Source organism: Caretta caretta, chromosome 2 (assembly GCF_965140235.1).
Source record: "Caretta caretta isolate rCarCar2 chromosome 2, rCarCar1.hap1, whole genome shotgun sequence".
NCBI lineage: Eukaryota > Metazoa > Chordata > Testudines > Cheloniidae > Caretta > Caretta caretta.
In genome coordinates this window covers 133,047,053-133,062,933 of record NC_134207.1, presented here as the reverse complement: position 1 = coordinate 133,062,933, position 15,881 = coordinate 133,047,053, and the positions used below count along the sequence as shown (strand labels likewise).

Below are 15,881 nucleotides of genomic sequence, written 5' to 3'. Positions count from 1 at the left end.
GCTTGCCTTTATGATATTTAGTTGCTTCTATTATATTCAGCTACAACACAAGAACCCTACAGGTCTGTATCCTGTAAGATATTAGCTGGCGCATAGGTTAGCATAAGTGTAGTTAAGTAGGCTGTAACCCTTGGCACAGATCAACAGTTACCTTTAGTTTTTGGGAACTAAGAAGAGCTTGCTCAGTGGTAAGAGTTAGAATGTTCCAGTAAGTGCAACCGCAAGGAACATGGAAGTAACTGCCGCAAATCCGCTTAAACAAGGGGTGACGGTATGATCATGCACTGAAAGGGTAGTTACACATAATGTGTTAACCTATAGAATAAGTACACCCTCAGTTTTATATTGTTGAAAAGGCTAAATATGGGCATGGAGGACTGAGCACAAGCAGATGATGCTCAGGGACTATAACAGGACAGTCACCATGTGATCAGGGGCTGTTTTTTTCTGGGCCTCTTCCATTACTGTCTGCTTCTCTACTTCCTGACCCTTCAACTCAGTGGGGAAGTTGGACTATTGGACACTGTGACATGCCAGAGACAGGGCTGGTCCTTTTGTCTCTTACCACCAGGTCCTCAACTAAGGGCATGAGTATGCAATACTAAGAGCTTATGTACAGAATGATAAAGATAACAAGATAGCAATAATACAGGATTGGGGTTATATGGCTTGGATCTTTTCTAGCTTTATCCATTATTTTAATAAAGATATCGAAGGCTTTATTTTGCTCTCAGTGCGAGTGTCCTTGTCATCCACCCCGAGACTCCCCACAAGATATTGAGCTCCATAGTGTGAATTCTGTGTAGCCTGATTCTGGGGGAAGAACCTCATCACTGTCAGATCAACTGGCCATTAATCCAACATTATTTACCACAAAAAGGTTCAGGCAACACATCTACAGCTTTATTCCTTATTTTCCGACAACTTTTTACTGTACAGTGCATGTACCCTTTTTAATGTTGTCACCATTTTAATGGTGTCGCCAGGGCTGGCTTAGACTTGCTGGGGCCCGGGGCCAAAGCCCAAGCCTGAGGGTTTAAGCCCTGGGCAGCAGGGGTCAGGTTACAGGCCCCCAACCTGGGGCTGAGGCCTTTGGGCTTCGGCTTTGGTCCCACCAGCCTGGGGAGATATATCATGTTAAAAGACAATGGCTGCTTTCAAAAGGTTGTGTGATATATTGCAGTTCTAGTATTACATGTAATGTGTCTGATTTCTTCATGAGTTTTATTTAAATGTATAATCTCCCCTACATGTGTTACTTCCCCCTAAGATTATGTGATATTTACAAGATCTATTTGTTATGTAGTAATAATATTTCCAACCATCTCTCTAGAGTTCCATACAAAGGTGGTTTCCTTCCTTTTATCCTCCTAATGAGACATTCTTTACTTTCAGAAGGCAGGCAACCAGGGCCTTCCTTACTGAATGAGAGAGGCAACCTAGTGACAGAGGATGTGGAAAAAGCTAATGTACTCAATGCTTTTTTTGCCTCTGTCTTCACGAACAAGGTCAGCTCCCAGACTGCTGCGCTGGGCATCACAAAATGGGGAAGAGATGGCCAGCCCTCTGTGGAGATAGAGGTGGTTAGGGACTATTTAGCAAAGCTGGACGTGCACAAGTCCATGGGGCCGGACGAGTTGCATCCGAGAGTGCTGAAGGAATTGGCGGCTGTGATTGCAGAGCCATTGGCCATTATCTTTGAAAACTTGTGGCGAACGGGGGAAGTCCCGGATGACTGGAAAAAGGCTAATGTAGTGCCAATCTTTAAAAAAGGGAAGAAGGAGGATCCTGGGAACTACAGGCCAGTCAGCCTCACCTCAGTCCTTGGAAAAATCATGGAGCAGGTCCTCAAAGAATCAATCCTGAAGCACTTGCATGAGAGGAAAGTGATCAGGAACAGCCAGCATGGATTCACCAAGGGAAGGTCATGCCTGACTAATCTAATTGCCTTTTATGATGAGATTGCTGGTTCTGTGGATGAAGGGAAAGCAGTGGATGTATTGTGTCTTGACTTTAGCAAAGCTTTTGACACGGTCTCCCACAGTATTCTTGTCAGCAAGTTAAGGAAGTATGGGCTGGATGAATGCACTATAAGGTGGGTAGAAAGCTGGCTAGATAGTCGGGCTCAATGGGTAGTGATCAATGGCTCCATGTCTAGTTGGCAGCCGGTATCAAGTGGAGTGCCCCAAGGGTCGGTCCTGGGGCCGGTTTTGTTCAATATCTTCATAAATGATCTGGAGGATGGTGTGGATTGCACTCTCAGCAAATTTGCGGATGATACTAAACTGGGAGGAGTGGTAGATACGCTGGAGGGGAGGGATAGGATACAGAAGGACCTAGACAAATTGGAGGATTGGGCCAAAAGAAATCTGATGAGGTTCAATAAGGATAAGTGCAGGGTCCTGCACTTAGGACGGAAGAACCCAATGCACCGCTACAGACTAGGGACCGAATGGCTCGGCAGCAGTTCTGCGGAAAAGGACCTAGGGATGACAGTGGACGAGAAGCTGGATATGAGTCAGCAGTGTGCCCTTGTTGCCAAGAAGGCCAATGGCATTTTGGGATGTATAAGTAGGGGCATAGCGAGCAGATCGAGGGACGTGATCGTTCCCCTCTATTCGACACTGGTGAGGCCTCATCTGGAGTACTGTGTCCAGTTTTGGGCCCCACACTACAAGAAGGATGTGGATAAATTGGAGAGAGTCCAGCGAAGGGCAACAAAAATGATTAGGGGTCTAGAACACATGACTTATGAGGAGAGGCTGAGGGAGCTGGGATTGTTTAGCCTGCAGAAGAGAAGAATGAGGGGGGATTTGATAGCTGCTTTCAACTACCTGAAAGGGGGTTCCAAAGAGGATGGCTCTAGACTGTTCTCAATGGTAGCAGATGACAGAACGAGGAGTAATGGTCTCAAGTTGCAGTGGGGGAGGTTTAGATTGGATATTAGGAAAAACTTTTTCACTAAGAGGGTGGTGAAACACTGGAATGCGTTACCTAGGGAGGTGGTAGAATCTCCTTCCTTAGAGGTTTTTAAGGTCAGGCTTGACAAAGCCCTGGCTGGGATGATTTAACTGGGAATTGGTCCTGCTTCGAGCAGGGGGTTGGACTAGATGACCTTCAGGGGTCCCTTCCAACCCTGATAGTCTATGATTCTATGATTCTATGAAGGTGGCTAGTTTAAGGAATGAGTGGCCTTGTGCACTTAAAAAGTCTTGACTTGATCAATGTTTCCACTTAGTGCAGAAAATGTTTTAAAAGTTATTGTGCTTCAGGTACTGGTTCTATGTGGATATGGGGTGAAAGGGCAAGAAGTAACAACAAGGTGAAAGTCAGAGAAAGCTGAGTCTTGTCCTGACTTTTCAGTATAAAAAGAATCTCAAGGAAAATGAGTTCACCCTGATAAAACTGATTTGAACATTTAATTGAAATGATAGTCTCCTGCAGCAATTAGACAGTTTACAGTATGAGGCTAACAGACTGGATAAAGCCTTTTGACAAAAACAATATTCTACTGATATAGTAGATTGAATGTTGTCATTCTGACATAAAAGGACAAATTCCTCCCTGTGGAATTCCTCATTGACTTCAGTGAAGTTATACCAGATATGAATCTGACCCAGAAACACTGAAGTCCACTGTGTTCCAGCTTTTGTTTGTTTGTTCTGTCAAATCAAAATGCACTTGTCAGTCTCATCTATATAGCCATTTCTTGTCACTGAACTGCATTATGAGTGACAAGGAGAACATGCTCCAGGAAATCTAAGACATGGCTGAACTGTATGTATCAAATTCAGAAGGGTAAAAGCAGTCTCTTCTACTGGGTTTTAATTTCTCCCCAATAACCTCTGAATGTTTTGAGATTCCAAGTCATAAGGGAGTTCCATTACATTCCATGACTAGTACAATTTGTGTAATGAGTCCCTCTTTCCTTATAGCCAAACAAGCAGAGAGTCGATATATTGAGTACTAACATATAAAAAATGAGGAAGAAAATGTAGCAAGTAGCATGTATTAGGATTATGCAAGAACTAGATGTGGCGTGCAAAAAACTGAATATTTACAACAGATTTTACATCAGTACTGTGATAATGGGAAGACTTTGCTCTTATACTGCAGTCTGATTCAGTCTACCTATCTTTAGTAGGTCCTTACTCAGTGAATAACCACACTGAAATCAATGAGACTAAACACAGAATAAGAAACTAGTGCCTGATCCTGTGCCCAATGAGATTAATGTCAAGGCTACAATCACATTCAGAATCAGTGCCTGTTCATCGTGAGTAAGGGTGGCAAGGACAAGCTCCTAAGCAGCCTCAGATACTAGAAAAGCAGATAAAACACAATAAAATTGAAAATTAACCTAAAAATGACCGAAAAGAAGGTTTGTGCTTTTTTTGGTGCTTCTTTATAATGTACAAAAGATGAGAAACTTTTACTATTATTGTTCTTAAAGAATACTTTTCCCTCAACTGAATTTTTACAGTAGAAGTATCAGGAATTTTACATGTTATCTTTGCTGTTTTGCTGGAGGGCTCCCATGAAGGATCCAGAAAGTTAGCTTGTGAGTTCTCTCAACCCTTAATTGAAGGAGTTGTTGTAGTGAAACTTTAAGAACAAATCTCTCTTCCCACTGTTTTACACACACACTTCTTGAAACAGTCTGAATAAAAATCACTTCCTCTCTCAATCAATCAGGTTTTCCATCCAGAGTATCTATGGTCTCAAAACCTGCTACTTCTCTAGTCATCCAGAAAAACAAAACAAAGCAGGGTAGACAACACAGGAATGTTTAGTATAAACAACTAGGAGAAATTAAAAATGTAATTACTTTTATCTGTTTTTAAGAACAGACTTTCCTACATTATAAAGGATTTGATTGATTGATTGATTGATTGCAAGTCACATTTAAGTCACAACTTTTGGGAAGTACCCAAGGTCAGTGTAGGAAAGGAAAAAGCTGTTCTTTCATGTGCATCTGGCTATATTACTGTTACCGCCATCATTTTTCACCAGCAATAGATCCTAGAAAAATAATTTTATCTGAATTTATTATTTGTGAAACTAGCAATTTAAAAAGGCATAAAACAAAGCACATATTTTTCTAGCTGTTGATTATGCCACTTGCACTCATCTTTACAAAGGCATGAAGACAGCTAACAAACCATGTGCAAAATCTTCAGCGAGATTGTGGCATGTACATTTTTCATTTCATTTTCTTTATCAAGTAAGAACATTGTTTCAAATTATTAAAATAAATGTAATATAGTCTACTAATTTATCATATGAAGATGCTCAAACTCTAGTTACATTATTTATTACATATGAGCTCGTTAGTAAGGTTCAATAAAATGCACTTTCTACGTGTGATTTAATGAAAACAACTTGTGTTTCCCTCCTTAGCATTTGATTTAAGCTCTACATTTTCAATTTCTCTCCTTACTAACATTAAGACAAGAAAGTTGCAATTTTCTTGATATTATCAGGAAAATACTAAATCAATATTGCTGTGTGTTAGAATTAATCTCTTTCAGCATCATGTCACCACATTGTCTTTTTCAGGAAGTATGAATGACAAGTATAATATAGAGACACAAGGTGAGGTAATATACTTTATTGAACCAACTTCTGGTGGTGAGAGACACAAGCTTTCGATCTACACAGAGCTCTTCTTCAGGTCTGTTTAAGCTTGGACAGAAGTTGCTCCAATGAAAGGTATTTCCTCAACCACCTTGTCTGTCTAATATATTGGGACCAACCTGGTTACAGCACTGCTTACAAGTTTAATATACTGTATCTTCAGTCTTCAGGGAATAAAACTTCCAAGGAATTATCTTGAAAATCCCACATGATAATGGAGATCTCTTTCTCTATATGGCTAATTTGCAGTGCAATATTTTACCAGGGAAGTGGAAATGCTATAATTTTCTTTAAAATCGTATCCTCCTTTTGTACTACCTATCACTTGAACTCAGGGCTTTGGACCTGTGCTCCGGCTCTGCTCCAGCTCCAGGCAAAAACCTGCAGCTCCACCGCTTCAGAGCTGCTCCGTGTTCCAGCTCCAGGCTCCGCTCCAAAGCCCTGCTTGAACTCCCTTTAAACTGAGAGTCATATCATTCCATTTGGTATGCTTTGCTATATTATCATCATAAATAGTGTGTCAAAGTGTTTTACAGTGAACAGTAAAAAAAAAAAAAAAAAAAAAAAGGCTAAAATACTCCCAGACTCATTCCACCATTGTGGGAAGATTTTTGCAGCTGCTTATGAGGGGTGTACCCTTAAAAACTCACAGAACCTACAGATCACCATCAGAGATATCAGGTTCCAACTTCATGGATCCCATGCCTATGTCGCTATGCAATTTTCCTTAGCAGCATAACTCATTCAAGAGTCAGATTGTTATTGCCATCCCGCCATCACCATACACCTTACTTGTGTCTCCAAGGTAAGGAATGTTGAGGATGTGAGCTACGATTCTGTTTCCTGTGCAGTGCACTTTTAAACATACCAGGAGTATAACTACCTGTCTGTCAGAGGCAGGGATGTCTGAAGATCTTATGGACTGCAAGATGAGCTCTGATTTTCTGTCAGTCTCATGGAGTTTTCTATTTGTTGTTTTCCTTAGTCTAACATAAAAAGCCAGATAAACTGAAAGCGCATGTTTTTTTCTTTTATGTGTGGAAAATATACCCAGTGTGAATTATTGCAAGTGAGGAGATGATGCATCAAGCAGTGCCAACTTCTTTGTGGCTCTTCTCTTGGGACTCTCCCATTTTATGAGAGTAGTGCACTGCATAGAAGGATTGTATCCAACTCCTTCCCAGGTCATTCTGCATATGTGAGCCCTGCTTCATCCAGTGCTCAAGACTCAATGGAGAATGTAGACCTTTGCCTTAACATGTAAAGTGCCCACTCAGAGGTAAGGGTCCTCATGAGCCTTTGTCTCATTGAACACTCATGAAGGATGGAGAATTTTGTTGCTATCAAGAAAATAACTCCACATAATGGAATTTCTTTCTTGCATGTATATATGCTGGACATCTCGCAAGCACAGATATTAGGTTAGATATTTCAGAGTAACAGCCGTGTTAGTCTGTATTCGCAAAAAGAAAAGGAGTACTTGTGGCACCTTAGAGACTAACCAATTTATTTGAGCATAAGCTTTCGTGAGCTGCAGCTCACTTCATCGTGAGTTGTAGCTCACGAAAGCTTATGCTCAAATAAATTGGTTAGTCTCTAAGGTGCTACAAGTACTCCTTTTCTTTTTAGGTTAGATATTGTGGTTCTCTTGGAAGTTTTCAGGAAAACTTCCCAAGATCAACCATAAGTTTCCTTTTTAACATAGTGACTGATTCCGCATGAAATATATACTCCACAATTGTACATATAACCCCCAAGTATCACATTAGCAAGGCAATGTTAACAATCTTAACATCAGAGAGAGTCATGTACAATAGGACCATTTCTCATTCTTATCACAATCCCATTTAGTGAAGGGCTGTATTTTGTCATGTTCCATGTTCCTATAAAAACCTTAATAGTGTTACGAATATAGATTAATTTCATACAATTTTCCAGTCTCCTAGCAACATGTTTCCAGGAGAATAGAAATATTACATTTTAAGAATGGGTATATAACGTGTTAAAATTCAGGATCAGCGACACAGGAGCCAGCAAACAGAGTTGCAACCAGGGGAGTTTGAGTGGGAGTTCTGTTAGAGAAGGAGAGAGGAGGCAAACCCCTATTCCTCAGGGGCAGTGATTGAGTTTGTGTGTGTGTGTGTGTGTGTGTGTGTGTGTGTGTGTGTGTGTGTGTGTGTTTTCAGTTTGCAAAGTCTGGAAGGCAGCAGTGTGCTGAGAGAGAATCAGAAACTTTGATTTCACAGCCCTGATTAGGGGTCCTATAAAGGCAGCCAAGTAGTTAGTCAGCAGCACAAGAGCCAGCAAACAGAACTGAAAACAGGGGAGTTTGAGTGGGTGTTTGTAAGAGGAGTACTCAGAAAGAGCTTTGTTTGTATGAAGTGCTGCCTGATAGAGCTGATGGAAGAAAAGATCCGAAGGTTGGAGGTGCATGTGGAAACTATGGTTGAGTTTCAGAGGGGATTTGGGCATGATGGAGGAAAATGTCAAGACTCGCAGATGTAAGATGGACTGGAGAACAGAGAGGACAGACTGCAGGGTGAGGAAAGAGGGCAGTGGAAGCATGTGACTGTGAGAACCAAGGACAGGAAAAGATCAGCTAGTGAAGGAGAAAGAGCTCAGGAAGAGGTTTGCTGAGTTGGAAAATGAAGAAGGGGCAAAGTAGTCAGTAACAGAAGGTGGGATGGCAAGGAAGAAGCTAAGAGCTGCTATTCATATAAGAAGAAAGGAAGAGTCAATGGAAAGAGTTTGGAGTTCTGGGAGAATACAGGATGACATGCAGAATATTGCAAGAGAGGACCAAAGACAAGAGGATTTGCAGCCAGAAAGAACAGGAGGAAGTCCAGAGAATCCCACAACACCAGAAAGAGGAAGGTCTACATGATTGGTGACTTCCTACTTAGAAGAACAGACAGGACTGTCACCAGAGGTGATCTGGAGAACAGAATAGTTTGCTGTCTGCTGGGAGCTAAGATATGGAACATGGACCTGAAGATGTAAGGCTGAAGAGGATCCTATTGGGAGCACAAAAGAGTCCACTGATTTTCCTTCACATGGGAAAAGATAATACTGATAGATTCTTGCTGGAACACATCAAGAAAGAGTGTGCCAGGCTAGGGAAGAAACTTAAAGAAATGGAGGCTCAGGTGATCTTAAGTAGGATTCTACCTGTTCCTAGAGGAGGAAAACGAAGGCAACCCAAGATTTTGATGGATTCACAGATGGCTCAGACAGTGGTGCTATAAGGAGAACTGTTCTCATGGGATAGACTCCACCCTTGTAGGGAGAGAAATAGACTTCTGGGATAGAGGTTGGCAAAACTGATTAAAAGAGCTTTAAACTAGGAAAACAGTGGTGAAGGTTGGGAGGTGCTTATGTAATCTCCATGCCTGATTCTAATATTGACCAGGAAGAAAATCAAAATGAAATACAGCAATTGTGAAAGGAAGAGCAATGGGTAGAAGAATGAAGTTTAAGAGGGAAAGATAGTGTCTATACCAATGAAGCTAACAGTCAGGTAGGCAATACTGGCAGTAGAATGACTATACCTAATCAGATGAGGAATCTGGGGAAAGCCAAACAGAAACAACTAAGTTGTTTGTACACCAATGCAAGGAGCCTGGGTAACAAACTGGAGGAACTAGAACTACTGGTGTAGGAAGTGCAACTAGATATTATAGGGTTAACAGAAACACAATGGAACATTAGTCATGACTGGAGTACAGATACTGAAGGGTATATGCTGTTCAAGAAAGACAAAAATAAAGGAAAAGGTGGTGGATTAGCATTGCATATTAATGATAAGATAGACTTCAAAGAAATTGGAAGTGATGGAATGGATAAAACTGTCTGTTTTCGTCATAGTCTCTTTGGGGAAGAAAGCTATCAGAAGTTCCCCTGAGATAATGCTTGGGGTATGCTACAGACCCCAATATCTGGTTAAGATATGGATAGAGACCTCTAAGTTTCAAATTAAATAAATACTACTGGTAATTGTATGATTATGAGAAACTTTAACTTCTCAGGTATAGATTGGAAGACAACTGCTACTAATAATAGTACAGCCCAGATTTTCGCTCATGTGATGGCTGACAGATTTCTTCAACAAATAGTTCCTGAATGAACAAGAGGTGACGACATTTTAGATTTGGTTTGGTATTGGTGAATAGTGAGGACATCACAGAAAAATGGGTTTCAGGAGCCAACGTTGGGTCGAATGATCGTGAGCTACTTCACTTTAAACTAAATGGAGGGATAAAGAAAATATATTTGCAACTAAGGTCCTTGATGTCAAAAGGGAAACTTAAAAAAAATAATGGGATTAGTTAGGGAAGTTGACTGGACTAGAGAACTAAAGGATCTTAATGTGGAAGTGGCTTGAAATTATTTTAAGTCAAAGTTGCAGAAACTATCTGAAGCCTGAATCCCAAGCAGGGGAGGGGGAGGGAATTGTAGGGAGGAGTTGCAGATCACGCTGGATGAGCAAGCATCTCAAACAAGTGATTAAGAGAAAGTGGAAAGCCTATGAGGAATGGAAGGATCAGCAAGGAAAGCTCCCTCTTGGCGGTCAGAAAGTGTAGGGCAGGAAAGTGAGAACAGCCAAAAACTAAGCAGAGTTGGGCCTTGCAAAGGAGATTAAAATCAATAGTAAAATGTACTATAGTCATATAAATAAAAAGAAAACAAGGAAAAAAGATGTGGGACCACTAAACACTGAGGATGGGGTGGAGATTAAAGATAATCTAGACATGGGCCAACACTTAAACAAATACTTTGTCTCAGTTTTTAATAAGGGTAATGAAAACCTTAGGGGTAGTGGCGGGGTGGCTAATGGAAATAAGGATATGGAAGTAGAAATTACCACATACAATGTCGAAGACAAAATCAAACAGCTTAATGAGACTAAATCAGGGCACCCAGATATCTCCATCCAAGAATATTAAAGGAACTGGAATATGAAATTTAAAACATAATAGCAAGGATTTTTAATAGGTTATATCCTATGAATGGAGGATTGGTAATATAGTACTTATGTGACAGGGTATACCAGATCTTCTGAGGCCCCCTGCTGGAGGCCTCATGGCCCTGCCACACCCCGCCCCAAAAATGGGAAATTGAGAGGGTCTTCCAAACCTCCTAGAGTGCCTGTGTGGGACACAGCCAATCAGAGCCCAGCCACCTAGTATAAGAAAAGCTGCAGGGCCAGAGGGAGTTCAGTTCCTTGCTAGAGCTGTAGGAATGTGGATGGTTTGTGGCTGGCTGATGGAACTACAGAACCACAGACAGGGCAGTGCAATCAGAAGCTGGGGAGAGTGAGAAGGAGCCATAGTTGGTTGCTGGGACTCCATTCGGACAAGGCCTTGAGGTAAGGGTGAAGATGATGTGGTGCCACAGGGAATTGGCCCAGGGAATTAGAGAAGCCATGCAACATTGTTAAAGTGACACAGCAGATGGCAGCAATCTACAAGGTCCCTGGGCTGGGATCCAGGGTAGTGGGCGGGCCTGGGTTCACTCTCCCATCTCTAGTAGCCACTGGGGGGAAGTAACCTGGACATTGAGGCACCCCAGATAGTGCAAAGTCATTCACTTAGGGAATAAAAACAAGAATTTTTGCTATAAAGTGGAGATTTATCAGTAGGAAGTGACAAAGGAGAAAGACCTGGGAGTATTAGTTAATCACAGGGTGACTATGAGCTGCCAATGTGATGTGGCTGTGAAAAAGGCTAATTAAATCCTAGGATGAATCAGGTGAGGTATTTCCAGTAGAGACAGGGAAGTGTTAGTACTATTATAGAAGGCACTGCTGAGACCTCATCTGGAATGCTGTGTGCAGTTCTGGTCTCCCATGTTTAAGAAAGATGAATTTAGACTTGAACAGGTGCAGAGAAGGACTATTCAGATGATCAGAGGAATGGAAAACCTACCTTAGGAAAGGAGATTCAAAGAGCTTAGCTTCTTTAGCCTAAGCAAAAGAAGGCTGAGGGGAGATATTATTGCTCTCTATAAATACATCACAGGGATAAATACCAGGCAGGGAGAGGAGTTATTTAAGTTAGGCGCCAATATGGACACAAGAACCAATGGATATAAACTCGCCATCAACAAGTTTATGCTTGAAATTAAAGGAAGGTTTCTAACCATCAGAGGAATGAAAAGCCTTCCAAGAGGACTAGTGGGGGCAAACAACCTAACTGCTTTCAAGATTGTGCCTGATGAGTTTATGGAGTGGGTGGTATGATGAGACTGCCTAACAATGGCATGTAGCCAATCTGCAACTGCTAGTAGCAAATATCCCCAACAGCTGGTGATATGACACTAGATGGGGAGGGCTCTGAGTTATTAAAGACAATTCTTTCCCAGGTGCCTGGCTGGTGGGTCTTGCCCACATGCTCAGGATCTAACTGATTGCCATATTTGGGGTTGGGAAAGAATTTTCCCCCAGGTCAGATTGGCAGAGACCCTTGGGGTTTTTCGCCTTTCTCTGCAGTATGGAGCATGGATCAATGGCAGGTTTAAACTAGTGTAAAAGTTGGATTCTCTGTAACTTAAGGTTTTTAAATCATGATTTGAGGACTTCAATAACTCACCAAGTGATTATGGGTCTATTACAGAAGTGGGTGGGTGCAGTTCTGTGGCCCGCAATGTGCAGGAGGTCAGACTAGATGATCACGATGATCCCTTCTGGCCTTAAGGCCTATATGTCTGAGCACATACTGTACAACACACAGTGAGTGACAGAAAATTAATCCATCCTCATAATAAGGATGAGATACCTCACCATTTTGATTAGAGACCTATTCTTGTCTTTAGTGAACATTACAGTGACAATGACTGCAACATTATAACAGCATTTTACACCATTACTCTGCTCTTGTGATGTTATTCCTAAACTGGGTATGAAAAATGTGAAAGGGCATGATCTAACACTACTACCAATGAGGCAGAATAGATGACTTGATTAATAATTGACAGCATTGGCAGGTCAGTGACATTGAACAGATGCCTAGAATTACAGAGACACACCCACCCATCCATTCCTTCATAAATCTAGGGTCCTGGTATGAAAATCTCTTGTCAAATTAAAGGCACATCAGATGAAACCTAGATTATGTAGAAGAAATTACCGTAAATATTACAGCAGTTTGGAAACCTATTTCTCAAAATGAAGAGACACTATAACACAGCAACCATGATTTAAATTCTGTTGATTACTAGTATTATTTTAGTCTCTACAGATTTCCCTTCTTGAATAAAAATAATAATAAATAAAGCTACGTATGATAATATTGGTCAATCTCTACACTAAAATTAGAGCATCAGAACTACTGTCAAATGTAAAATGGAATACTGATACCTCCCATTGTAAGGAATTTGCTGCAAAGATAAATTCACTAACTTTTGTGAGGCACTAAGATACTAAAATGGTTGGCACCAAAGAGAACCCTATGAAGAAAGAAGGAAAAACAATATCCTTATTTAGTGCAGAATTTGAACTGAGTGCAGCAAACGAAGCGTGGGGCCACACATTGAATGAGGGAGATGAAAAAAAAATACTGAATAGCTGCCTCATGTCCTGAGCACCATCCATCCTGGGCAATGAGTGAGGTGGGGGTCCTAAGGAAAAACTAACATGGTTTAATGAAAGCCTGTATCACAATGTGTAGAAGAGAACAGTGTTTAGATACGCCTGTAACTTGGAGGCTCTCAGAAGTCAGGAAATGACACTTTGCAGCCTTCATGTTCTTGTAATGACTTTTTAGCATGGATTATCTCATACAGACAACATCACATGCTGGGAGCCAGTTTTTTGGTTGACACCTACACAGGAGCATAAGGGTGTGGGAAAGCATAGGGACCTTTCCCCTGAATTCACTGCATAAAAGCCAGACATAAATGTAGTCCTTGCACTCTCCTTGGGCTCCTACCACTCTAAAGTTGCATCCTAAATGGATGTGGTAGATATGGTGCCATTATCCCCCCAGATGCACACATGGCCAGCAGTGGAGGGAAGCATATGATATACCCTCTGATAGAGGAAGAGTCCCAATGAAACTCCTTCCAAAATGGTGCTTCTTCACATGGATCTCAAAGTTGGCCTGCAACTTGTTGGACAAATCTTGTCCTTAAAGCATTTCTCAGGGAAGATTTGCAACTTTTTATAGTTGTATGTCATCTTTTTTACTCACCATGATTATTATTGTAAATAGGGATAGTGGGCAAATAAAATACTTTGTGAATGTCTAACATCATTGACTTCTGAGGTGCTTCCAACTTTACAGGAGATATCAGCTAGGTTGGCATCTGGAACAACTATATATTCCTCTCCTAATGTCCCTGTACCCCTTTACAGAAAAGAAATAAGAACTTACCTTTCCCACATACTGGGGATCCGGTCCCAGGTGTTCTTCTAAAACAAAGAACTGGTTCCATACCCATCCACGCTTGGGACGATGGTGCACTTCTGTTTCACCTTCTATGTGTTTGGTTTGATTTCTGGTCACCTTGATGGAGCCATGATGAGCAGCTCCATAACACCTCTGCACAAAACAGAGACAAACTAGGACTGGGCAGATACAAGATGTGCTCGTAATTCTCATTGTAGGATAACTTTCCAGTTCAAGGTTTCCTTTTCTCTTTTGGTTTTCTTTTCAGACGTAATCCCTTAATAGGTCCCCAAGAGGGAAGGTGAAGCCTGGTTTAGAAAAACAGTCCAAAATGTTTTTTTTTAGTATGTCCATGGTTTAACTGCCCATTGGGGAAAGGTCACACTGCATTTACATCATGAAGAACTGAGTGTAGAAATTTCTGGTATTTGTTCCGAGATCTTCACAATAGACTGCCACAGCCAACCATTTTATACCTAATAGAAGGGGAAAAAAATGAAAACCACTTACATATCACTAGAAACAGTAATTAGAGCTTTTCAACCTCAAAAGGTGATGTACCCACTGCTGTGCTAATTGGTGTTGGACCCTTTGACAGAACCAATCAACATTTCTTTTCAATCTTTTGTGGAAGTGTTTTCTGATTGTTTTTGTGAAAGCACCTTAAAAGTTAGTATGGCTCTTTAAAAGTACGTAAAATGTGTGCAATATAAGGACTGGATGATTCAAGGGACTCTGGTAGTATGAGATTAGGCCTTTTACCTACTGGTTCAGAGTGACAGCATCAGTCGTAATCAAAAACCACTGCTACCCGATTGATCGCGTTTAGCAGTTTATGTGAAATGAGTTGTTGGTCTCCATGAATTTTCAACTGGACAGCGGGTCAACATTATGAAAACCACCATCGTGGCTACTGGTAGTTTCGAGAGAGAGGGCAAAAAAAGAATGAGTGTGGAGACTCCAGGTCAAAACTGAGGCAAGTTCACAGAACTGTATGACCAAATCATAAACTGATAGTGCCTGTGTTTTACCTCCTATGTGGCTGCATAGAGGGCTTCAGTCCAAGCTGAGCAGTAATTAAGATGGGCCCAAGCAATTCCTGAACCCTAAACTCACATCCTTCCTAAATGCAAACTGACCCTAAATTTGAATTCAGCTTAATGATTGATTTTAACAGACGTTTATACATCTAAATCTAGGCAACTCCTTCACATTCACTGACTGTTCTTGTCACAGACCTCTTTCATTCCTTGTCTGAGGATAGAGTGCTGCACATATGTACACACAAGCACATATGTGGCGGTGACAAACAGATAAACAATTACAGAATTTTGTGATAAACTGCATTTCTCATAAACGTTTGACTACTTCACCTGCACTCTGTTCACTGATTTCCTCTCTCTCTCTCTCTATCAGGACTAGAGCTGGTAAAATATTTCCCTCAGAAACTGAACTTTAGTTGAAACTGAAATGTTTCCCACGAGTGTGTTGATTTTGAAAAAAAAAATGACCGAGTTAGGCCAGCTCTGAACAGTTTTGAAAATCCCATTTTAAAATTACAATATTATGTACACAGTGTTGTTGTAGCCTTGTTCGTTCCAGGATATTAGAGAGACAAGGCGGGAGAGGTAATGCCTTTTATTGGCTCCACTGCTATTGGTGAGAGACAAGCTTTTCAGCTTACACAAACCTGAAGGAGAGCTATGCGTAAGCTCAAAAGCTTGTCTCTCTCACTAATAGCAGTTGGTCCACTAAAGATATTACCTCCCCCGCTTTGTTTCTCTAACATTGTATATGACTGTTGAGGGTTATCTCGCCAGCATACCAGGAACCCTGACTCCCACTGCCCAGCTTCTTTAG

General features: G+C 41.2%; 1 protein-coding gene across 9 annotated transcripts in view; it reads right to left on the bottom strand.

Moving 5' to 3' along the window:
- CDH18 (cadherin 18) overlaps positions 1–15,881 on the bottom strand; it is an 831,624-nt gene that overhangs the window by 238,655 nt on the left and 577,088 nt on the right. For all 9 annotated transcript variants that reach the window (XM_048839639.2, XM_075125429.1, XM_048839637.2 and 6 more), the window contains one exon: positions 14,007–14,497. In XM_048839639.2, the coding sequence (XP_048695596.2) occupies positions 14,007–14,234 (228 nt within the window). In that variant the 5' untranslated portion in view covers positions 14,235–14,497. The remainder of the gene's footprint in view (positions 1–14,006; positions 14,498–15,881) is intronic.